This window comes from Mustelus asterias, chromosome 7 (assembly GCF_964213995.1).
Source record: "Mustelus asterias chromosome 7, sMusAst1.hap1.1, whole genome shotgun sequence".
Classification (NCBI taxonomy): domain Eukaryota; kingdom Metazoa; phylum Chordata; class Chondrichthyes; order Carcharhiniformes; family Triakidae; genus Mustelus; species Mustelus asterias.
Window position 1 is genome coordinate 75325636 of NC_135807.1, and position 24988 is coordinate 75350623.

Here is a 24988-nt window from a genome sequence, read left to right on the forward strand (position 1 = left end):
GGGAGAGAGGCCAGATCGTTGTCTGGTGGGGGGGAGGGAGGAGAAGGCGGGTCAGATGTATCTCTGGTTGGCGGGGGTGGGACTGATCGTTGTCTGGTGGGGAGGGAGGAAGAGGTGGGTCAGATGTTCCTCGTGGGGCGGGGGGGTGGGGTGAGTGAGGCCAGACCATTCTCTGGGGGGGATGAGTGAGGCCAGATTATTGTCTGGGGGGGATGAGTGAGGCCAGACCATTGTCGGGGGGGGGGGAGGGGGGTTGGGAGACGGGTAATATTTATCTCAGGCACGGGGAGGGGGGGAGAGCAGATGGATCTCTGGTGGGGGCGCGGGGGTGCTGGGGATCCGCTGCCACTCTGCGGGCGATCGGTGGGGGGGGGAGGGGGGCAGGGATGGCAATCGATCTGGGTAGCGGGTGGGTGGATAAGGGGTACAGTGATGTGTGTGGGTAGTGGGGGGGGTGGATAAGGGGGACAGTGATGTGTGTGGGTAGTGGGGGGGGGTGGATAAGGGGGACAGTGATGTGTGTGGGTAGTGGGGGAGGGTGGATAAGGGGGACAGTGATGTCTGTGGGTAGTGGGGGGTGGATAAGGGGGCAGTGATGTGTGTGGGTAGTGGGGGTGGTGGATAAGGGGGACAGTGATGTGTGCGGGTAGTGGGGGGGGGTGGATAAGGGAGACAGTGATGTATGTGGGTAGTGGGGGGGTGGATAAGGGGGACAGTGATGTATGTGGGTAGTGGGGAGGTGCATAAGGGGGACAGTGATGTGTGTGGGTAGCGGGGGGGGTGTGGTTAAGGGGGACAGTGATGTGTGTTGGTAGTGGGGGGGGTGGATAAGGGGGACAGTGATGTGTGTGGGTAGTGGGGGAGGGTGGATAAGGGGGACAGTGATGTCTGTGGGTAGTGGGGGGGGGTGGATAAGGGGGACAGTGATGTGTGTGGGTAGTGGGGGGGGTGGATAAGGGGGACAGTGATGTGTGTGGGTAGTGGGGGAGGGTGGATAAGGGGGACAATGATGTCTGGGTAGTGGGGGGTGGATAAGGGGGCAGTGATGTGTGTGGGTAGTGGGGGGGGTGGATAAGGGGGACAGTGATGTGTGCGGGTAGTGGGGAGGGGGGTGGATAAGGGAGACAGTGATGTATGTGGGTAGTGGGGGGTTGGATAAGGGGGACAGTGATGTATGTGGGTAGTGGGGAGGTGCATAAGGGGGACAGTGATGTGTGTGGGTAGTGGGGGAGGGTGGATAAGGGGGACAGTGATGTGTGCGGGTAGTGGGGGGGGTGGATAAGGGAGACAGTGATGTATGTGGGTAGTGGGGGGGTGGATAAGGGGGACAGTGATGTATGTGGGTAGTGGGGAGGTGCATAAGGGGGACAGTGATGTGTGTGGGTCGTGGGTGGGTGGATAAGGGGGACAGTGATGTGTGTGGGTAGTGGGGGGGGGTGGATAAGGGGGACAGTGATGTGTGTGGGTAGTGGGGGGGGGGTGGATAAGGGGGACAGTGATGTGTGTGTGTAGTGGGGGGGTGGATAAGGGGGACAGTGATGTGTGTGGGTAGTGGGGGGGGGTGGATAAGGGGGACAGTGATGTGTGTGTGTAGTGGGGGGGGGTGGATAAGGGGGACAGTGATGTGTGTGGGTAGTGGGGGGGGTGGATAAGGGGGACAGTGATGTGTGTGTGTAGTGGGGGGGGGAGTGGATAAGGGGGACAGTGATGTGTGTGGGTAGTGGGGGGGGGAGTGGATAAGGGGGACAGTGATGTGTGTGGGTAGTGGGGGGGGGTGGATAAGGGGGACAGTGATGTGTGTGTGTAGTGGGGGGGTGGATAAGGGGGACAGTGATGTGTGTGGGTAGTGGGGGGGGTGGATAAGGGGGACAGTGATGTGTGTGTGTTGTGGGGGGGGGTGGATAAGGGGGACAGTGATGTCTGTGGGGGCCTTCGCTCCGGCTTTTCGCTCCCGGGCCGCTTTCTCTGCTTTCTGCGGCCTGGGAGCGATCTGACACGGGCGTGCTTTTTCAAATTTTTTTTCCAACTGCGCATGCGCAATTCAGAACTCCGATCGTTTCAGCCGCGCTAAGCCCCACCCACAGCGTGAATGGGACTGGAGATGGCTGAGTGCGTATGGGGGCGCCTGAAAGCAGATTTCTCAGTCGGATCTGCATTACGCCCAGATTCAGCACTTAGAATGAAAATGGTAAAATCGGGCCCGGAGAAACAAATCAGCTTCAGTAGATTTAGAAATGATATGGCCAACACATTTAGAGCTGCTGCATCTCAAAATTTCCCACCACATAACTGGTCCAATTAAGCTTCTCATAAATGGTAATCCCCAGGATGTTGATGCTGGGGAATTCAGTGATGGTAATACCAATGAACATGAAGAGGAAATGGTCATTGCTGAACACTTGTATAGTGCGAGCATTACTCACCACTTGTCAATCCAAGCCTGAATGCTGTCCAGTCTTACAATGTGCGGGCATTGACTACTTTAGTATCTGAGGAGCAATCATCAGCAAACATCCTTACTTCTGAATTAATATTACAGGGAATGCCATTTATGAAATAAGTAAAGATAGCTGGACACTGATCTAAGGAAGTCTTGCAGTGATGATTTGGGGCTGAGATGACTTCCCTCCAACAACTGCAAATTTTATTCTTTCATCGGATGAGGGCATCACTGCCAAAGCCAGGAAAAGCCAACATTTTTTGCCTGTCCTTCAGTGCCTTTGAATTGAGTGACTTGCTAGACCATTTTAGAGGGAAGCAAAGAGTCAACCACTTTGCTATTGGGTCAGGAGTCACATGTAGACCGGGCTGGGTGAGGAAGGCAGATTTCCTTCTCTAAAGGATAGGGGAAATCTTCCTGAGTGGGGACACATACACACACACACACACACGTGCTCGGGCTAGGAGAAAGGGCTTCACCTCAGGGGCCTTCCTCAGGATGGGGCTCTTGTGGCTGGACCTCTCCTTGTTGCCTGGAAAACATGGTAATCACTCTGAGGATGGTGATTTCAGACACAATTCTGGTAAAGATCTTCATTCTTGTCTGTGGTCTGTAAAGCCTTTAAAGTGGCCTGGTCACACTAAATCCAAGCCCCCTGAACACCTTCAAAATCACAGCAGCACTCCATTCTACAGTAAGATTACCCTTGGTTAACCTCTGAGGCCAGCACCAGTCAATCGACACAGGCTTCCACCACATAATCCACCTGTACAGATACTATCACCGTGATGGGACAAGTTAGTAGTGAGGTGTCTGGATCACTCTCTAGTGTGCACGACACAACTCTTGATGTACATCGGGTGCAGGCAGGAACATCCAAGGCCTCAGGCACACGGGGGTCTGTCAGAGACAAGGAGTCAGCTGGCCCCAAGCCAAGTGCTGGGCCGCTGCAATTAGTTCTCCCTCAGCTGCTGGAAATGCAGCAGCAGAGCCAGGGAATGCAGGAGGGGTTGTCAGCAACACTGCAGCAACTGTGAGGCTGTCGGGAGGAGTTCTACAGACTGCAGGTGTGGAAGATATTGCTGGCATTGTCTGGTACCCAGGCTAAACCTGCAAGGGTGGCATCGGGAGTAGAAAGCCTGGGGCAGGAAATGGTTGCCATGGGTGGCAGGGTCCAAGGCTTGGCCAAGATACAGAGGATCATGGCTGAGGGGCTTAGGACTGAGCGGGTCATGACTGTGGGCTTTGAGAGCATGGCTCAGTCACAGCAAGCCCGCACTGAAGGGTTGCAGAGCCCAGTCTCTGAGTCTGGCCCAAGCTCTCGATGCCCTCAGCAAGTGCCATCTGCCAAGGGCTCACTCACCATGATGCGAACGCAGTTGGGCCTCCAGGACTGGCAGGGTCAGGTGGCACACGGGTTTCTGGAGCTCAGTCCAGCTGCTCCACTGTCCCACGGAGTGACCCAGGGACCCAATGGCAGCCCAAGGGAGGAGGAAGCACTGGAGCTCATGCCGAGGCCTTCCACCTGGAGATTCCGGCTGTCGCTAGGCCTTCTGAATCCCCCTTTCCAGATGTTGGTGCATCTCATGAACAGCGGGATGAACAGGGTGGCATGGATATGTCCATGACACCAGAAAGTCGGCTGGGGCCAGGTCCTGGCTCTCCAGGGGATAGAACATAGAACATTACAGCGCAGTACAGGCCCTTCGGCCCTCGATGTTGCGCCGACCATATGTTTATCCAATAACCATTTGAATGTTCTTAATGTTGACGAGTCCACTACTGCTGCCGGCAGGGCATTCCACGCCCTTACTACTCTCTGAGTAAAGAACCTACTTCTAACATCTGTCCTATATCTCTCATCCCTCAATTTAAAGCTCTGTCCCCTCGTGCTAGCCAACACCATCCGAGGAAAAAGGCTCTCACTATCCACCCTATCTAATCCTCTGATCATCTTGTATGCCTCTATTGAGTCACCTCTTAACCTTCTTCTCCCTAACGAAAACAACCTCAAGCCCCTCAGCCTTTCCTCATACGATTTTCCCACCATACCAGGCAACATCCTGGTAAATCTCCTCTGCACCCTTTCCAACACTTCCACATCTTTCCTATAATACGGCGACCAGAATTGTACGCAATACTCCAAATGCGGCCGCACCAGAGTTTTGTACAGTTGCAGCATGACCTCCTGGCTCCGAAACTCAATCCCTCCACCAATAAAAGCTAACACTCCGTACGCCTTCTTAACAACCCTATCAACCTGGGTGCCAACTTTCAGGGATCTATGCACATGGACACCCAGATCCCTCTGTTCATCCACACTACCAAGTATCTTACCATTAGCCCAGTACTCTGTATTCCTGTTACTCCTTCCAAAGTGAATCACCTCACACTTTTCCGCATTAAACTCCATTTGCCACCTCTCAGCCCAGCTCTGCAGCCTATCTATGTCCCTCTGTAACCTGCCACTTCCCTCCGCACTGTCTACAACTCCACCGACTTTAGTGTCATCCGCAAATTTACTATTCCATCCTTCCACGCCCTCAACCAGGTCATTAATAAAAATGACAAACAGCAGTGGTCCCAAAACAGATCCCTGCGGCACACCACTAGTAACTGAACTCCAGGATGAATATTTCCCATCAACCACCACCCTTTGTTTTCTTACAGCTAGTCAATTCTTGGTCCAAACCACTAAATCACCCTCAATCCCATGTGTCCGTATTTTCTGCAAAAGCTTACCATGGGGAACCTTATCAAACGCTTTGCTGAAATCCATATACACCACATCAACCGCTTTACCCTCATCCACCTCTTTGGTCACCTTCTCAAAGAACTCAATAAGGTTTGTGAGGCATGACCTACTCTTCACAAAACCGTGCTGACTATCCCTAATCAAATTATTCCTTTCGAGGTGATTATAAATCCTATCTCTTATAATCCTTTCCAATACTTTGCCCACAACAGAAGTAAGGCTCACCGGTCTATAATTATCAGGGCTGTCCCTACTTCCCTTCTTGAACAAGGGGACAACATTTGCTATCCTCCAGTCTTCTGGCACTGTTCCTGTAGACAATGACGACACAAAGATCAAAGCCAAAGGCTCTGCAATCTCCTCCCTAGCCTCCCAGAGAATCCTAGGATAAATCCCATCCGGCCCAGGGGACTTATCAATTTTTACCCTTTCCAGAATTGCTAACACCTCCTCCTTATGAACATCAATCCCATCCAGTCCAACAGCCTGCATCTCAGTACTCCCCTCGACAACACTGTCCCTCTCCAGTGTGAATACCGACGAAAAATATTCATTTAGTGCCTCTCCTATAGGATGCCAAGGGCTTCACAGGCCATGGGGCGTGGAATGCAGCTGATCACCTCCACCTCCGATGTACATCCTGGGGGAACACCGTGATGTAGCGGTAGGCCATGAAAGATTAAGAAACTGTCGGGTCACCAAGAGAGCACGGGTGAAGGGCTGCACTAGTTAGGTTTAGGGAAATAGGCATCGTTCAGAAACATGCACACCTGTTTTTTTGCACTGTTAAATATCACCACTTAATGTTATTGCACTGTTAGTTTCACCAATAAATGTTATTGCACCCCACAGCTGTGATTCATCTCCCACAGGGATGATCATACCCCGACCGTACCCAGAGGGGTTTGGAGTGTTGTTCTACATGGGAGAGGCCCTTCGGCCCACTGGGTTTGTGATCCCCATTTCCCAATGCCTGTGCCAGACCCCTGACTGGTGTGAGATTCAAAGCGCTTATCTTAAGCTGTCTCAGCAATGCGTGCCCTGTAGGCCCACTGTGTCACACAGCCTGACATGGCACCCCAGCACCTGCTGGACCCTGGGAACACCCCCCTCATCCCCAAACCCTATCCCCATACTTGGGGCATTGAACCGGATGGTTCAGCCCCCAACTGTCAGGTGTGAGCCCAGGTGCGAGTTTGTGGTCACAGAACAGGTAGGAGTTGGACTTGTGTGGCACTAGGGCTGCATCACAATGTGCCGCATAGCGAGTCATCATCATCCTCCTGCCTAGACTGGTAACTCACTAACACAGCCAAGTGAGACCCATCACCCTATTGTAATGTCAATGGGACCCTTGGCAGGGGGTGTGGACATGGGTTGGGGGGGCGCGGTTTCAGGCTCCAGCAAGTGGGGGTAGGAGGTGGTGGATCTTATGCCTCCTAGTCATTGACGATGAGGGCCTCCCTTGCTGCCACATGTCCTCCATCTCCTGGCTCCTTCTCAGCCTCCTTCTTCTTCACATCCTCATGGGCCCCCTCCTCCTCAAGGGCGTCTGCCTGGTCACATTCCTTCTTCTCCTCCAGAAAGTCTCTCCATTATTGTGACAGGTTGTGGAGCACACAGCAAACCACAATGATGCGGGAGGCGCTCAGGAGGCTGTACTGGAGGGCCCCACTAGAGCCATCCAGGCAGTGGAACCACATCTTGAGGAGCCTGATGCACCACTCAACAATGGACCAGGTGGCAGTGTGGGCCTCATAATAACAGGTCTCTGCATCAGTCTCTGGCCTCCCCACTGGCTTCATTAACCAATCCCTTAGCACGTCGTCCTTGTTCGCCATGAGCCACCCCAGCAGCCTGGGCTGGTCTTTTAAGACCCCGGGGATGTTGGAGATCTGCAAGATGAAGCTATCATGCACGCTCCCTGCGTGGTGTGCACACACATGCATTACATTCATCTTGTGGTCGCACACAATCTGCACGTTTAGGGAATGGAACCCCTTCCTGTTCACAGAGCACAGTGCCTGATGTTTTGGGGACCACAGGACGACATGCATGCAGTTGATAGCATCCTACATATTTGGCATGTCGGCGATGGCAGCAAAGCCTGCAGCCCGGGCATCCTGCTGGGCCTGGCCCACATCCGAATTGATGTACTGATGAACAGGGCATCTGTACCTTGCAGATCGTGCCACAAATCCAGTGCTGGAAGGCACTAACGGGGCACAAACGCTTGCGGCAATCCCACAAATCGTGCCCTGCACGATTCTCCCAGTTTGCTGCACTAGAAAATTAAGGTACTGGGATGGGGGAATCGCCCCCAAAGTGTGAGTGAGTGTGTGTGAGTGAGTGTGTGTGTGAGTGAGCGAGTGTGTGTGAGTGTGAGTGAGTGTTGAGTGTGGGAGTGCGGGAGTGAGTGTGTGAGCGCAACGGTGTACATGTTTGTGAGTGTAAGTGTACGCATGTGTGTGAGTGAGAGACTGTTGCAGTGTGAGTGAGAGATGGTGTGTGTGTGTGACAGAGAGCGTGTGGGAGTCAGTGAGTGAGAGAGTGTGGAAATGAGTGAGCGAATGTGTGCGTGTGAGTCCTTGACCTCTGAAACCTAGAGCTAACATTTCTGCAGCTGGCAGCACTTCCTGCACATGTGGTCGTCGAGGATACTGGTAGCATCCATGACTTTGCACATATTACAGAACATGCATTCCACTCGACTGAGCTGCCTTGCCATGTCTTAACTTCACTTCCCTTACGTTAACTTTATCTACTTAGGATTACTTATATTACCTTATTATAAGTTTCCCTTATTCCTGGTGCTTCTCAGTTAAATCCAAGTAGCTACCTGTTTAAAATTATTACACTTCTTTAATTTACAGCAATTTGAAGAAAATGGCTGTTTCTTACCAACCAATGAACTTGCAGCTTTCCTGTGATGTCGCTTTGGGCGGGATTTTCCAGCCATGCTTGCTCCAAGACCGGAAAATTCCGCCCATTATATTTACCTCATTCTGCTTTCAAATTGAGTGCGGGTTGGTTCCATGTAGCTGACTGCTGTGTCTCCCTAATGCCCAGGTAAGTGGTGCAGGCCTCAGGTCTCACCCGATTTATACTCTCTCACACTGAGCTGCTCCCTCACAAGTCCATTGCCTCTCTGCCTCCCAAGAAGTATGGAAGATGAGTTCATAAGGTGCTTTTGGGATGGTTGCTTAAGAGAAGCAACCCCAGTCACCTCAAGCGAGGTTGAAGAATGGGGGGCAGCAGACAGGGAGTGACCACTCACAAATGTTGGGTACCCTGTCCTGGATCCACTGGTCACTAGGGTTTGAACAGCTGATTGACATTGAATAAGCTACCAGCCCCTAGAAATTAGGTATACTAATGAGTGCTATGAGACTGGGGCAGTCCTCATCAGACAGCCACCTTCTTCAGAAAAACAGGGAAGGTGGAGGAAGACTATGAGAAGAGTCCTACAACACTTTGATTCAAAAACAGAATGCTGCCATCACAAGCTACTGAGATCAATACGGTCTGTGTCAACCGTCCATTCATCCTCTCTCACCTCTCAACTGAGAAAGGACTGTATACATTTTATTTAGCTGTTAGTCTATTTAGCAAATACGTTATATCTGAACTGATACTTCTTAATAAAATTACTTACAAATACTCGACTATCTTAGATATCTGTGGCTCCTGAATCCACAATCTTACAAGTTGTAGTCACTTTTCTTTGACTATATCATAATGAGTTTGGTTGGTTCCAGCTCTGAAATCACGGGGGCGATTCTCCCAGCCCACTGTGCTGCTTGAGTAGTACAGCGGGCTGCGAGATTTCAACGGCAGCTGTATTGTGGGATTCCTGCTGGGTGTCATGGTCTCCGTGTGTCTCCAAAGGTTAAGTTTTTTGGCGTCATCAGCTCCACGCCGGAAATCGGCACGGAACTGATTATCATATGGAAATGTCATTCAACGGGGAACAGGAGATTGATCCACTGGAGGGAACAGATGCCATTGAAGTTTCCCGGGGAGGTTGGGGTAAGGGCACCCTTGGCACCCTGGCACTGCCCAAGGGACAAACTGGCACTGCCCAAGGGGCACCTTGGCACTGTCCACTGGGCACTAGGCAGTGCATAGGGGTGGGGCCAGTGGGGATCAGAGCCTACTGGGGGAGAGAGAGAGAGGGGGGGGGGGGGGGGAGATCTGCTGCCACTCTGCAAATAGGATCAGTGGGGGAGGGAGGAATTGAGGGCGATTGAGGCTGTGAGCGGAGCAAAGATCAGGGCTGGCCGAGGTAGGGGGATAGGACATAGGGGTTGGCCCGGGGAGGTCCGGGAGGCCAGCAATGGGGGGTGGGGGGTGTGTGAAGGGGTCAGAAGGCCAGTGATGGAGATTGAGTGGCTGGCCAGCAATTGAGCTGGCCAGCGATCTGGAGGCTGGCAATGGGGGCACTGCGCATGCACCGATCTCTGCGCTGACAGATTGGCGCATGCGCAGTGGCCCGCTCAGCACTATGCTGCCAGCCTCTTGAGTGGGAATAGGCCCCACCCCTACTTTCCTTAGGGAATCACACTGAGGCACTCTGTGATGCACAGAGTATCGGAGAACCGCTCTGGTAAGTACGCCAAAAAATCGCCGGGATTTATTCCCATTTTCCTGCATGTTGGGAACTTAGAGAATTTTTTTGGGAGAGTCCCGGCCCATGTCTCTTTTGAGATGCATTTATTTAAATACAGTGCTGACAGGTGCCATTTCAGCAACACTCAAGGAGATTTGGATAATAACAAGGCTTCAATGCCTATCTTACAGCTTTGAACTTTGTCGGCTGTGACGTTCTATTCTCCCTATTCCTTCTTCTCTAAACTATTTAGCACAAGTATTAGTTCCAAAGCTGTGCTGCCATCTTTGTTGAATGACTCCTTAATCACTAGATTGGCAAACTGCCCATGTTCTGCTTAGCCTTAGAGCACTATTTGCTCCATCTGGTGCTTTTACAACAGTTCCAATCTGAAATTAATGTGCACATCAAATAAGTACTATGTGAATTTAGATGCTATCCATTAATTATTGCTTAATAACTAATCAACAAATAAATTAAACATTAATGCTAAATCAGTGCATTGATGTCTATTACACCCAGGAAAAAGTGCAGAAACTGAAACAATCGAGTAACACTTAAGGGTTTAAATTAGTTTAAATTACTAATTCAAATTAAATCTACTTACCACACATTTGTAATTGGGAATGAATGCATCCTTATAGGCATATGGATACAGTAGCATTTGTGAATATGCATGGAATGAAATGTATGCTTTAATTTGTTTCTTGTGTTTACGTAGGAAAGTTGCAACAGCCTTTACTTCTGGCTCAGATTCTGGCACAGGCCCACAGTATGTATCAGCACAAGGATGCAAGGAAGCACCTTCACCTAAAGAGTCAGGGAAAACTTCATAAATAAAAATTACAGAGATGAATTGAAACCTGGAAATGATTAAAAGGCATCAACCTCATTGAGAAATTGTGATGTTGCCATAAGCCATGGGTCAAGCGAAAGTGGTTGATACCATTTGCACTTGCAGATAAGATGAATGCCTGGAAATCACCCCCATTTCTTTGAGATATAAAAGCATATAAATGTTGGAAATCTAAATTTAAAATGAAAGAGAAAGTTAACTTCATGCTTCAAGCATAATCCTTCATCAGAATTCCCACATTTCAATGTTTAAATGTATGCTCGGTTTGTGGGGGGAGAGGTGGCTACATTTCTAGGCCCCCGTTTGTTTTGTTGGTGATGTGTGTTGTAAAAGGTATGGATGGCTAGAATGCTTCATGTTGTTGTTTTATGAAGTCCGTACTGATAGTATAATGCTTGTGGGGCAATCATCGCAAATATATTATGGGAAAACATACACTGATTGGCAGAAAATAAGGCTGACAAGTAACTTTTATCAAAATTATAAACAAATATTGTAAATATAATAAAATGCATTTTGCATACATAAACAAAACTTGTTTTCAATTTACTTTGGAAATGTATTTTCTTGATGTTGTCATTGTATTAGTTTTATCCTCTTTTACTTTCCTTCTTGCATGCCACTTTTAGTTTTTCCACCTTTTACTTTTGATTTTAAAAGGGAAATATTTAAAAGGAAATTAAAGGCTAGTGAATATATCACCCGTTCTGACAAAATTGATCCAAAGTATGCTGCAGGATTTGATTAACATTATCAAAGCATAACGGTAAAGTTTTTTTGTGTGATTACGTTGCTGTTCCATCAATTAGAAAATAGAAGACTTGGCTTAAAACCATTTCAACAATATTTCCAACATGTTCAAATATACTGCCAATTCTGTAATTTAAAAACATAGGCATTTGGGTGAGGTGGTGATATCTTGTTTCCATGCATTAATATGATCAAAAGAAAGGAGCCATTGAATGTTCATAAGAGTCAAATGGGTAAGTAAGTAAGGCCATTCAAATACAATTAATTGATAGCAACTTTCATCACACAATAATGAGATTTTTGAAGAAATGTCTCACAGATCGTAAACAGATGATTTGGCCTTGGGCACATGGAATTTGCCAATGGTACAAAACTAGGAAGTTTCTCCAAACAATTAGGAGGACTGCAAAAGATTTCACAAAAGCAGAATTGGCAAGCAGGCAGCAGATGCAATTTGATGCAGATAGACTTGAAGAAATCATTTTGGAAAATGAAAACAAGCAGTGGTCGTATGCATTTAATGGAAACTGTGATAACCCTCAGGACCTACATGGGGAATCCTGAATTGATCTCCCAGTGGAATACGAGTTCCCATGATAATAGGCAACTGCCTGTACAGGTAGAATTCAGCTCCTGAGCTCTTGATAAGGTGATCCCTGAGCGGGTCCAGTGTTCTATTGTCCCGGATGGGACTCATGTATACGCACCACAGGGTTGTGGTTTAACTTTTGATTTAAGAATAAAATATTGTTCCTTTCCAGTTGGCTTCCCGAGTTATTACAGAAACATGTCTTTGTTATGTTCTTATGTCAAAGGATGTCAATGAATAGAAAGGCCGAGGGTTCATATATCTAAAAGTCCAGGTGCCATAAATAAAATCTGGTAACATTTTAATAATGTAAAATAGTGAAGAGTGATGAATTTTATATAAACCATTAGTTAGGTTGCATCGCAATGTATGAATAGGAATAGGCCATTTAGCTCCTCAACTCTGTTCATCTATCCAGAGAGCTGATGGGCTGATCTGCGACCGAACTTCATAAACTGCCTTTGCCCCATATCCCTTAAGTAACCAAAATTCATCAATCTCAAAACGCATATCTGATCTTATGCTAATTGCCATTTGTGAGAAAGTTCAATTTTCTGCCACTTTGTGTGTGAAGCAGAAATTCTGGCTTTGTCTTTAGGCCATATGCCTCCTTTTCCTAAACTCCCCAACCAACATATATAGTAATTCAATATCTCCCTATCTTTTCCCCTAAATATCTCGAACATTCAATTAAATCACCTCTTAAATTTCTAAATTCAGGGAATATAATTCTCGTTGGTGTAATCTCTCTTTCTAGTTTAACCTTTTGAGTCATTGGTATCATTCTGATAAACCTATGCTTTGCTCTTTCCAAGGTCAGTATATCCTTATTAAAGCTTGGTGTCTAGCACTGCTCAGTGTTGTTTGACCATGGCTTTAGATAGCTGAAATATGACTTCTATACTCCCTTGTGTTCTAGTCATCTAGACATAAAGGGTGCGATTCTACCTGTCTTTCACACCACACTCCCGCTGCAGTGAAGTTGGAGAATTTGACAGCCAGCCAAATCTCCATTCACTGTAGTGGGATGGGAAAATCCCACCAGTGTGAACAGTGATAAGATTCCGGCCGAAGGCCAGTTTTTCTTTAGCCTTTTTGAGTATTTTCTGTACCTATTTATGATATTTTAATAACCTGCTTACCCAAGACACCCAAGTCTCTTTGGGGCTTTGCTGTTTCTAGCTTTTTCATTTAGAAAGTGTGATAATAGTAGTGCAATTGATATGTATGTTTTTTTTATGTTTAAGGGGAATATTCTGCCTTATTCTACAGGCAATCGGTATGTTTGGGGGAATGCAGCTCAGATGCTGGGAGAGCAGGATAATTACTCATTTTAGCCATGTAGTGCTTACTTACGAGCTAAAGGATTTTTTGTTTATCGATGGAGATTTCCTCTGGGGTTTTTAATTAGACTGATTGAGAGGATCATGAGTTATCAATCAGGTGCTGATGTGGTAAGGGATGAGCTAGGTCTGCAGCAGAGAGTGGTCAGTTCTAACTGTGGTCTTGCTAAAGTCAAAGGCTGTTCCTGAGAACTCACTCTCCACAAAATTTCTCTGAAAGTTTCAAGACTGTTAACACAATTTATTGAAAGTATGCCTGGGTTTGCTAACTGTATTTATTTAAAAGTGGTTTGATCTATGCGTGAATGGGCCTTATTTGGAACTGGAACAGGCATACGCTAGAAAGTAAAGTTGTTTTTCATTGTAAATTTGCTGATTCGTTTGTGAGAGTTATATTTAAACTGTGTTATTAAATAAAGTTTGTTTTACTATAAAGGATCCATACTTTGTTACTGGAATCACTCCTGGAGAGAAATATCCTATCCTCACATTCGAGGAAATTGTTGGGGTCTAGTCTGGCATCCTAATGTCACTTGGGGCTCTGGCCTAGGACCCAAACAAAGTTAGTCATTATATGATGTTTTTTAGGACCAAAGTGGACTCCCTCACAATCACCTGCACTGAAAACCATTTATCACAGTTTTGCCCAATCACTTAACCTACTAATATCTTGTTGTAATTTTATGCTTCCACCAACACTACTGCCCATATTTCAGTCGTTGGCAGAGTGACTTTTCATCCTATCTACCAAGACATCAATTCAGGCTCAAATGCAGATCCTTGCATGACACCACAAGTTACATACTGCCAATTAGAGTATCCTGTCCATTAGCCTTCCTCTGTCTCCTGACTCTTAGCCAAATTCCTAACTAGTTCAATAATTTGTCTGAATTTACTGTCACTGTGTACATATGGTGCAATGTACAGAACATGTTAATGAGGCTGTCACTGCAATCAGTATTATCATCTGCAGTGTTATAAATAACTAACAGGACAATTTTCTGTCAAGCAATATTGCACAATGCTGTTAAACTAAAATTTGTGGTTTGTTTAATAGTCAGAGTGGGATCACTTATAGGGCACACACTAACTAACACTGTGTAGTATTATTGCTGTTCCTAATATTAATGACCCTTGCTGTGTAAATATCAGATGATATTTGTAACCAGATGCCGACAAATGTGTGCTATCATTTTATTAGGACCTTTCTGTGGATTGTTTGCTGAATTGATAGGTGAATCTTGAAAAGGTAAAAAAAGCACGCACATTTGAGGGGGAGGGTTAAAGGGTGGGAGCAAATAAGGGGCTCAGAAACGGAAGAAGCATGATTTCTTTCCCTGGCCCTGCCAGAGTGTCTCCTGCTGTGACCAAGTTCCAAGTTTACTCCTGGGGTCTGGTATCAGGCAAACAATGACATATCCTGTCCATGGAGATGGTTTTGATGATTAGCACTTCGTTGCTGGGCATTTTGACTCAGCAGTGATTGGACTGGCTTTCCTGCCATGAGATTTGAGGATCTTGCAAAAACATCTCTAGTGCTTTTTGTAGGTTGTCCAACTCTCTGATGCATACAGTGAAGTATGAGAATCACTGCTGCCCAGTAAACCATGACCTTAGTCTTGGGTCTGAGATCCTGGTCTTCAAATACTATTGTCTTCACTTGGCTGAAGGCTGAGTTGTCACATGGGAGGCGATCGTGAATTTTGTGATCTACGTCTGCCTTCATTGAGAAGAGGCTTACAAGATACCAAAAATATTTTTCATTAACACAACTACCAAAGACCCTATCTCAGTGAAGATTAGGGTCATATAAGGCGTGTCATCGCAGCAGCCCTCTTCTCCATCTTGCTCGCTGCAACACTGCAACTTACCTCCAGCAAGTTACCTCCAGCTGTGGAGAAAATTTACAGGACAGGAAACGGTTCAACCTACATCGCCTTCAATCCAAAACCACTCTCATCTCAGTTATACAGTTTCAGTGTGCAGATGCCGGTTGCGTATGCACTCACTCAGAAACTGAGCTCCAGGTCGTGGTTGAAGCATAAGAGAAAATGGGCCTTTCACTGAACACCCAGAAAATGAAGGTCCTCTTCCAGCAATATACTAGTCACAGAAATGGGGGCCAGGCTTGTGATATGTGGAGCATGTGTGATGCTGACCGTCCATGAGCAGGAACTGTGTTGAACAAGAAGTGTCAGAAAGGTGTGCTGTTGAAGGAAAGCATTTCTGAGCTTGAGTACCAGCTGGCTTACTCAACAACATACAAGGGGAGGAAGACATATTCCAGGAAGTGATTATCCCAGAGGGAAATGGATAATCACTGATGGATGGTGGAGGAGACAGGAGGAGCTAATAGAAGAAATCACGTTGGTCCAATGGTTTTCATATCTTTGATGAAGAGAACGGCAGAGACTCTGGTGACATAGTCAAGAGTGGCAACAATCATATGGTGAATGATCACATTGAGTTCAACCAATGGATGTTCATTTGACACTGTTACACATAACTAACTGTTAAAGACCCTGGTCCATGGAATAGAAGGCAAGGCCTGGCTGAATTAGTAAGCGGTGAGTTGGTAAACAGCATTGAGTAGTTGGGTGGCACATGGGTTGGTATTGGGATTGTTACTGTTTTTAGTTTTTATAAATCGTTTGGAGCAATATTCATGTCCAAGGTGTTGAATGATGATCATCAAGGTCTGCAAAATGGTAATGTGCTAATGCTCCACAATAGCAGAAAAGTCTCTAGATTTGGTAAATAGGAGCTAAAAATATCTGTAGTGTTCACAGGCAGTTAGACAGCCGAACAGGATGTTGGCATGTATAGCTAGGGATGCAATATACAAGTCAAGAATGGGAAACTGAAAATTCGATCTGGATTTGTGAGAGAGGACAGCTTGAAATTTTAACCTCCTGGTTTTCAAAAATCAAGTTGTAGAGATGCACAAGATGGATATTAGATTAATTCCATAAATTCAGGAGGCAGTTTTAACACCCGTAAACAATGAGTTTTGTTCAGGGAGGATGTTAAAAATCTCAAACCCGAATTCAATTCTCCCACTTTGGGCTTTAACAACGGAGGGGAAGGGGACAGTAACCATTCTGCTTCAAGGAGGTGGACTGCTATTTGAATATTTTAATGAGGCTGCATGCCTCATGTTTTACCTCCCTTTTAAAATTGACACTGTTCAGCTGGGTTCTAGCAGCTGAAGGAAGACAAGTAATGTTTCACCCAGCAGTTATGTGCCTTTCCAGCATTGACTGTAGGCAAGGAGGATCAGGAACTTTTCCATCTTGCCCATCAAACTAGCGTACTATCCTTTCTGTGACATGCTGTTCTCCTGCCATAGTGATCTGATCTCCACCACCACTCCCCTGATTCCCCCTGAACCCGATTTTCTCACCAAGCCATCTTTTCTGATCTCCCACAGCAACCCTCAACATCCATCCCACTCACTCTGGTCTCTCTGATCCTTTTATCCCTTCTCTGTCATCACCAGATGATGATGCCTCTGATTTCCCCTGATGTTTCCAATCTCCTGCCATTGACTGCTACCCCTTCCCCTACATCCTCAAATTTTGATTTCCCCCCATAACCCTGCTCTCTGGTCTGGTGTCGATGGCCTATCTATCTTCTAACCAGCCAACCCCTTAACCAGGCTGGCTGCATCCAGGAAATGGAGAATAACACATTAATCTGGTCCTACTTTTAAATTTCGCAAAATCCAAGGGTTTCCTCAATGCAACTGTCCAATCCCCCCACTCCCCCAACCATCCCATCATCTCCCTCGAAGTATTGGAACTGAAGGAACAAAGTTATAAAATTATGATAGTTCACTTGGGACATTTCTTTCTTGAAGAAAGACTGAGGTTTGGTTTGATGCACATTTTTATAATTATAAAGAGATTGTACGAGGAACGAGGTGAGTTTTTTTCTGCTGTATGTGCAATTTAAGGTCAAGGACCTCTGAGATCAAATTAAAGATGAAAAAAAAGAAAATTCAGCAAGATTTTTCATTAATAGGGTGAGAAATATTTATAACAGACCATGAACAGGAGGAGTGTAACAAGAAACTGTGATGGGTTTCAACAAGAAGAGTAGGCAAATGCTTCTCTATAAATACTTTTCATGATTATTAAACTTAGAAACTTGGCATTAGGCTTTATTTCCAGAGGGTTAGAATTGAAAAGTGGAGAAGTAACGCTAAACCTACATTGAGCTGTGGTTTGACTGCACTGAGCATCTAGTTCTGACCACCATATTATAAAAAAGATTTGGAGGCACTGGAGAGGCTGCAAAGAAGATTTACAAAGGTGATACAGGAAATGCATGCATCTGCATATCAGCAAATCATTGACAGGCTGGATCTCTCTTCTCTTCCAAGAAGAAGGTTGAGGGGTAACCTGAAAGAGGTATTTAAAATGTTGAAAGGTTTTGATAAGAGTGGAAAGTGCAATGGCTTCAATGAGGCACATGAGGTTAGCCTCTTGGAATACGAACTCCCTGATTGAGGTTATAATTGCATGCCCAATCAGGGAGCCTCATCTGTATAAAACTGGGAGTGTCAGGTCTTCTGGCACGCCAGATTCTGACTATGTACCAGAAGCACTCTATGGGTGGAATCCTCTCTATTCCCATCCAGTAGGCTGAAACCAGCACATGTGCAGTGGCCCCAAACTGTTATTCTCCTGTTTGCTGGCCACCCAACCCCCCACAGCCTGATCACGGCTCCCCCAACCCGTCCCGATCTTCAGCCACCCCCCCACAGTTCCCCCTTAGCAGCCCTGAACCCCCCCCCCCCCCTCAAGCAGGCAAAACCCCCCAGCCCCCTCCACTGACAATCCCTGCCACCACCATGCAGACCCCAGGGAGGCAGACCCCCCTCCCCCCACAAGCTGATGTGCCGCTCCCCGCACCCCGGCTGATCCCCCCCCCAAGCCGCCCCGATCACTGGTCTCCCTCCTGCCCCAACTGATCCCTATGCAGAGTGGCAGCAGGACACCCAGCCCCATCTCTTTGGCACTGCTGTATGCCCAGTAGGCAGTGCCAAGGTGCCCTGTAGGCATGAGCACTTTACCCATTGGACAGTGCCAAGGCCACATGCTGGCACTGCCAGGGTGCCCATGCCCAGGAGGCATGACCCCCTGCCACCCGACTCCCTGGGGGGCCCCAATTGCCCACCTTCACCCCAGACTCCGGGCGCTAGTTCCCGAAAGTGGGGACCTACTGTAAACCCCGCTGAAGTGAAACACTCTGGCGGGGCGGGAGAGGCCTGGAGAATTCAATTCTGGGCCCGCTTATTACATTTAAATTATATTAAAAACAGATTAATTTCCAGCGCAGATCTGTTGGCGCCAGAAATCCGGCACTGGGAGATGTACTTGCCGTGCGAGTGCATGCGCGAATCCCACGCATGCCCGGCCACGAGATTCTCCCACCCTGCTGCACTAGAAAATTAGCATGGGAGAATCACCCCCTATGAGTGGAATAGAGTTTGTAAATAAAGGGAATCTGGTGAGGGGACACCGGTCTCTGAGGAGTTATTTCAGAAAGAGAATCTTTTCTCTTGCAGTGCAGAGTAAAACTAGAGGCCATCAATATAAGACAGTCACCAAAAAATTCAATAGAGGATCCAGAAGGAACTTCAAAAAGTGATGAGAATATGGAACTCACTACCGGGGGAGTGGTTGAATAGTATAGCTGCATTTTAGGGGAAACTAGGAAAACATACGAAGGAGAAGGTAATAGAGGCTTACAATGATAGATTTAGATTAGAAAAGATGGGAGAATGCTCTGGTGGAGCATAAACATGCGTGGACTCATTGTGCCAAATGGCCTGTTTCTGTGCTGCATATCCTATATAATGCCAATGTAAATGCATCTGGAGAATGTGTGGGAAATGCTAAGTAAGTTGCATGGACAAATGATCTACTCCTGTCTGAACTTATTAATATGTATGTCATCGTAATAACATTTATTAAGACAAGAGAGATGAATATTATTCCATATGTGAACTTACCACACCACTTGACCTTCCAATTACGGTTGGCATCAACTCCATGACAGTTGAAATTGGTACTGTTAGAACGTGTCTTTCTCCAGAAACGATCCTAAACATGATGCAAATATTATTCCTGTTTCAAATTAAAATGATCAGAGTTCAAATTTCTAAAGAACTTTTCTACCTTAAATGTAATGACTGATAAAACAATAAGAAACTAGGCTATACAGAGCCATGTGATCACTTGTGCTCACAGCTCTGCACAATTTTTTTTAACATGATTATATGGCTTGGAGAAATGACATTTACTTGTTCTTTTATGAAGTCATGCACTTGTATGAGTTACAACTGTTTGCTTAAATGGAGGACAGCAACAAAAACTAGAATTTGAACTGATCTTTGGAGAACTTTAAACAACATTATTCACTTACAGTTGTCCAGCTATATTGGTATCCATCTACATTAAAAACAGGCATGATGTAGAAATACAGTTGTTTTAGAAGTCGTCGCATTGCCGGGTCATTACGGTATGTTTGCACAGCCTTACACAGAAAGAAAATTAAACCACTCAGATGCACTTTATAAAATCCGATGTACATTGCAACTGTAAGCTTGCATTGCAGTAGGAAGTATATATTTATATATATTATCAGAGACTTACTTTACAAATGGCTATTCCCATATAAAACTATATAACTGATATACAGTTCAATTGTACAGTAAAGAACGTCTTTGTGAAAACAACAAGGATGCAGTATTTTGCTTATTTTAAGGATGATGTAAACTATTTTAGTCTTGTGGAAAGACTGAAGGCTTATAACATTATGCTAACAAAAGTTGTGATGACAGAAACAAGGAACATATAGTTTTCAATTGGGTAAAAAAGCTGATACTCGACTCGACAGGGGAATAACAGCCCTGTTTGGCACAAGTAATCTACAGTGTGAAAACGATAGTTTCACTCAACATGGACAAAAATGTTTTATGTATGTGTCCAGAAAATCACAGAACTTGTAGCATGTTTGTGGGACCATTTCTGGATAGCCTAAGAGTTCTGCTTAGCTTGTCCTGAGAAGCTCAATTGGATTCTACATCTGATGAAAAATGTCATTACTGTTGTGAGACTACATGCTTGTAGTTTGCACTGCACCCTGCTGGAGTTGACAGAGACCAATGTGGAGATGTGGCTATAGTGTCAGAGTGGAGGATGTGAATGATGACATTGTGTTGTGATTGGCTGTTAGTCCCAGAGGAATTGGGGGATGAGGGGCGGGACTCTCCCATGAACTCTTATAGCTCACTGTGGTCTTTTCTTTATGGTGCATGGATTGGAGGATCATGGAGCCTGTCGAGTGGGCTATCCTACTGATTGCCATAGAGCAGCAGCAGGGGTACTAACATGCCATGGCACCTGGCCAGGACCAGTGCCCTGCGGAGGAGGGAGAGGTTGGGCCCGTTGCTGTTACAGGAGTGGCAACGCAATGCATGACCCTCTTTGGTACCAGCCAAGGGTATTCCAATAACAGTCCTTGTACTTGCAAATGTCAGAGATTCAATAGAGTGGACGTTCAGAGACTATTTCCTCGGGTGGATGTAGCTGTTACTAGGGGGCATAACTATAAGGTTCATGGAGGGAGATATAGGAGGGATGTCCGAGGTAGGTTCTTTACTCAGAGAGTGGTTGGGGTGTGGAATGGACTGCCTGCTGTGGTAGTGGAGTCGGACACTTCAGGAACTTTCAAGCGGTTATTGGATAAGCACATGGAGCACGCCAGAATGATAGGGAGTGGGATAGCTTGATCTTGGTTTCGGACAAAGCTCGGCACAACATCAAGGGCCGAAGGGCCTGTACTGTGCTGTACTGTTCTATGTTCTATGTCCCAGGGGGCAGTGGACCACCTCTGCCAGACCCTGCAAATGCTGGCACCACATGGAATGGGAAGACATCCACTGCCTATGACCCTTAAACTCACAGCTACTCTGAATTTCTATGCAAGTGGCTCATCCCAGAGCAGCATGGGTGACCTGTGTGGCATCTTCCAGTCAGCTACACACAAATGTATCCAGCAAGTTACAGATATTAACTTGGCCTGGGATCAGATGAGCCAAGAAGCCAGTGCCCTGGTCTTCGCCAACTAAGCAGACTTGCCCCGGGTACAAGGTTTGATTGACTGCATCCATGTGGCCTCGCACGCTCCAGGGCACTATACAGCACTATTCGTGAACCGCAAGGGATACTCCTCCCTCAATGTGCAGCTCATCTGTGGCAGAAATGATGCACTTCATGCAGGTGTGTCCCATCCATGGCAGCTACATCTTGGGGCACTCTCCGATCCGAGCCATCTTTGAGGGGAAACGGCACCTGGAAGGATGGCTCTTTGGGGACAAGAGGTACCCATTCAGGAGGTGGCTGATGACACCAATGTGCCACAAACACCTGCTGCGACTCATTACAATGAGGCTCAAGCTGCCACGCGCGAGCTGATCGAGCAGGTGACTGGCCTGCTGAAGATGTGGTTCCAGTGCCTGGACAGGTCGGGGGATGCGAAGGTCTCCCGCATTGTAATAGTCTGTCGTGCTCTCTACACTTGGTGCTGCAGAGGGGAGACCACCTGGACCTGGAGGAGATGGAGGAGTGCCGCATCTCCTCGGGTGAGAAGGAGGGTGGTGAAGGTGACCATGCAGTGGATGAAGGAGGCGGAAGAACTATGGGAAATGGGCCGAGGTGCCAGGGATGGCCTCAATGTCTCAGTTTGGGGACAAGCAGAACTAGGAAGTGAAGCGCTCTCACACCATGGAGACTAACATCTCACCAGAAATATGCTGCTAGTAGTGTGCTCCCATGCCATTGGCAAGCATCATGGCCATCATGCTGATGCTTTGGCCGTACTCTGCAGGAGAATGATAATGACTTGCATTGAGGACATTGCGATGCTCCTCTCATCCTCAGCGATATGTCTGACTCTTGCTTGACAGAGAGCTTCACACATCCTGGACTTATCATAGGGCTCAGAAATGTGGGATGCACAATGTCAGCTACCGCAGGCTCCATCCATGTCAGGGGTCCTGATGTTCACATCCATCTTATGGCTGAGGTGGGTGGCCTGGCAGTATCTGGACAGTCCTTGGCTTCATGCTCACTAGAGAACACTGTTAGACCTGAGAAAGGTGTGCTTTGATGGAGGGACGCGAGGGGGTTCACCCTTCCATGGATGGAGGTTGGGGGATGGGCTCCGGAGGGGCGAAGGGACCACCTGCCAGCAGCAGCACCTCCTTACTGGTTGCCGGTGTGAGAGGGACAAAGCACTGCCATTCCCACACTCCACAGGGATGAGGCACCGGGTGAGCACGGTGCTTCCCCAAGCTTGGTTGCATGAATAGACATGATGGAGGCTCTGTGGGTGAACAAAGTGAATTTTAATGACAAACATTCAATACAATAATGACCTATCTACACTAATTGTCTACACTGAATATTCATCCATGCCCATTAAGTGCCTATAGTTTCTTTATCTTCCTCACCGTCACGCTGCATCTAGGTCTATCCCCAGGATCCATAGCTGAGGTTGAGGCGGCCTGCTGACCTCCACATCCTGTTGTTTGAGAGAACCTTGGTGGGCATCCAGGGGGGTAGGAGTGTCAGGACCTGGACGATCTAGGCCTGATTTCGGGCAGCACAGACTGGAGGTGTGTTGCTGACAGGGATGGGGATGTCAGATGGGCTGGAGACACCTAGGGTCCCCTGGCTGGGGAGGCCCAAGGCTATACTCCAACCGATCCTTTTCCCATCCAGTTCCTGGGTTCCCATGTGCTCCTCCATGGGATAGATGGGCAGCTGGAATGAAATACAGAAGCCCCACCATCCTCCAGCACTGACACTTGTGGATTCCCACCAGTGTTGCACCATGCAGTTGAAGCCCCACAACATGGAGCTCACACGTCCAGACAGGGAGATCATGAGCTGAGCCATGGTGCTGACATCTCCTGCCATGGAGCATATGTCCTGTAGAAAGATCTCCACTAGGGTCGCCATCCTTGCAGTGTTGGCCCTCATTGCGCTGAAGTGACGGCACCATCTCCTTAGTCAGAAGGCGATGGGACTCCTCCAATTGGCCTTGCACACCGAGGAAGGCTGCTGTCATTCCTTCCTGATTCTCGCGAGTCTGCCTTTGCAGCTCCAGCAGCTGTGGGCTCACTGGATCCAGCAGCACATCATCAGCCTAGGGCTCAGCAGAGTCCTGGCCTCTGGCATCCCTCCGAGTGTTGGTTCCCTGGGACATCCCTGTCTCCACATGCTGTGGATCTTCAGCTGTGTGATGTTCACTAGTAAGTGACCAAGAAGCCTGTCTACTTAGTGACCCCACCGAGGTGTGAGTATCTGTGGTGGTGCCGGGTGTGGGTGACAGCTGTGACACCTCTTCCATGGTGGAGAAGTCTCCCTCATAACTGCTTGTGTCTGGGGGTGCGAGGATGGTCCGGCATGTTTGGCTGATCGGCCTGCAAGAGAAGGGAGATGGCACCAGTGCATTACAGGGGATATGGAGGGAACATTGAATACTCACTTGGGACTTGAGGAGTGACAGTGTGTCTTAAGGATTCTCACATTTGTCTGTTGCCTCCACTTCACCAGTATTTGTGGTGAAATGCATAGCCCCTGAAAGAATTGGACAATCAGATCCTTATACACTGTACACAGTACCGAATGAACTGCTGGTGGCAGCTACACCCATCATTGGTCTCAAGGTCCTGCACAGCTTGCAGCTGCTCCCCATCCAAGTCTATAGTTAGCCTTCATCCATGACAGTTTTGTGTACCATGCACCATACACCTACAAATCTGTTTATAGAGGCTGTGAGGGACTGGTCAGTGTTAAGGAGGAGGCTACCAAAGCTTGAGTAAAGGCAAGCAGAGGGAAAACTGGCTGGACTGGGAGCTCAGGATTGTCTCCCTCTGTGTTTCTGGGTCTCTTGATCTCTCTGGGTCAGAAGTTTCATCTCACCCTCTATCTCACTCTGCATCTGGGTCTCTCACTCCCCTGTCTACTGTTTAAGTTTCAATCTTCCTTAGTGTATCTGAGTTTCAATCCACTTGCCCTTTGAACTTTTCTCTCTCGGGCCCTGATGCCTGTATCTCAGCTTCCCTCTGTCTCCTTCTCAGTCTCCCCCTCTTTGTATCTATCCCAGTGTCTCTCTCTCTCTCTTTCAGACACTGTCGCCCTAATTTTCACAATGATGGAAGGGCTCCGTGCCTCAGCTAAAATGGGGTCAGAGTCCTGATTCTGGAAGAACACAAACCCGCACCCAACATTTTTCCCAGGGGCAATGCGAGAAGATTGTAGTTTGCACATCCAAGGTCTACTAAAAGTGTAGTTGCCTTCAAACAGGTGTAAATTCTGTAAGTGAGATGTTGGAGTTACTTGGAGAGGTCCAGGCACACCTTTGGGAAAGGTAAGGTTTCTGTTTGGGACAGATCTGGTTTTCCTTTGGGAGAGGTAAATTGTCCTTTGAGAGAAGTAAGGAGCCTTTTGGAAAAGGTCAGGCGCTTCTTTGGAATTGTTAAAAGTAGACATGAATGTGCATAAAAAGTGGATAAATTCAGTGGAACCGCCAAGCTGTTGAGGGATTTAAATCCCCAAGCTATTTAAA

General features: G+C 47.3%; 1 protein-coding gene across 1 annotated transcript in view; it reads right to left on the minus strand.

Annotated features, from left to right (window-relative positions):
• The window catches only part of cpa6 (carboxypeptidase A6), a 75622-nt gene that overhangs the window by 17436 nt on the left and 33198 nt on the right, over positions 1–24988 (minus strand). The window contains exons 6-8 of the mRNA XM_078215499.1: positions 19775–19885; positions 19362–19452; positions 10412–10614 (exon numbers count right to left, since the gene is read on the minus strand). Coding sequence (XP_078071625.1) covers positions 10412–10614; positions 19362–19452; positions 19775–19885 — 405 coding nt within the window. The remainder of the gene's footprint in view (positions 1–10411; positions 10615–19361; positions 19453–19774; positions 19886–24988) is intronic.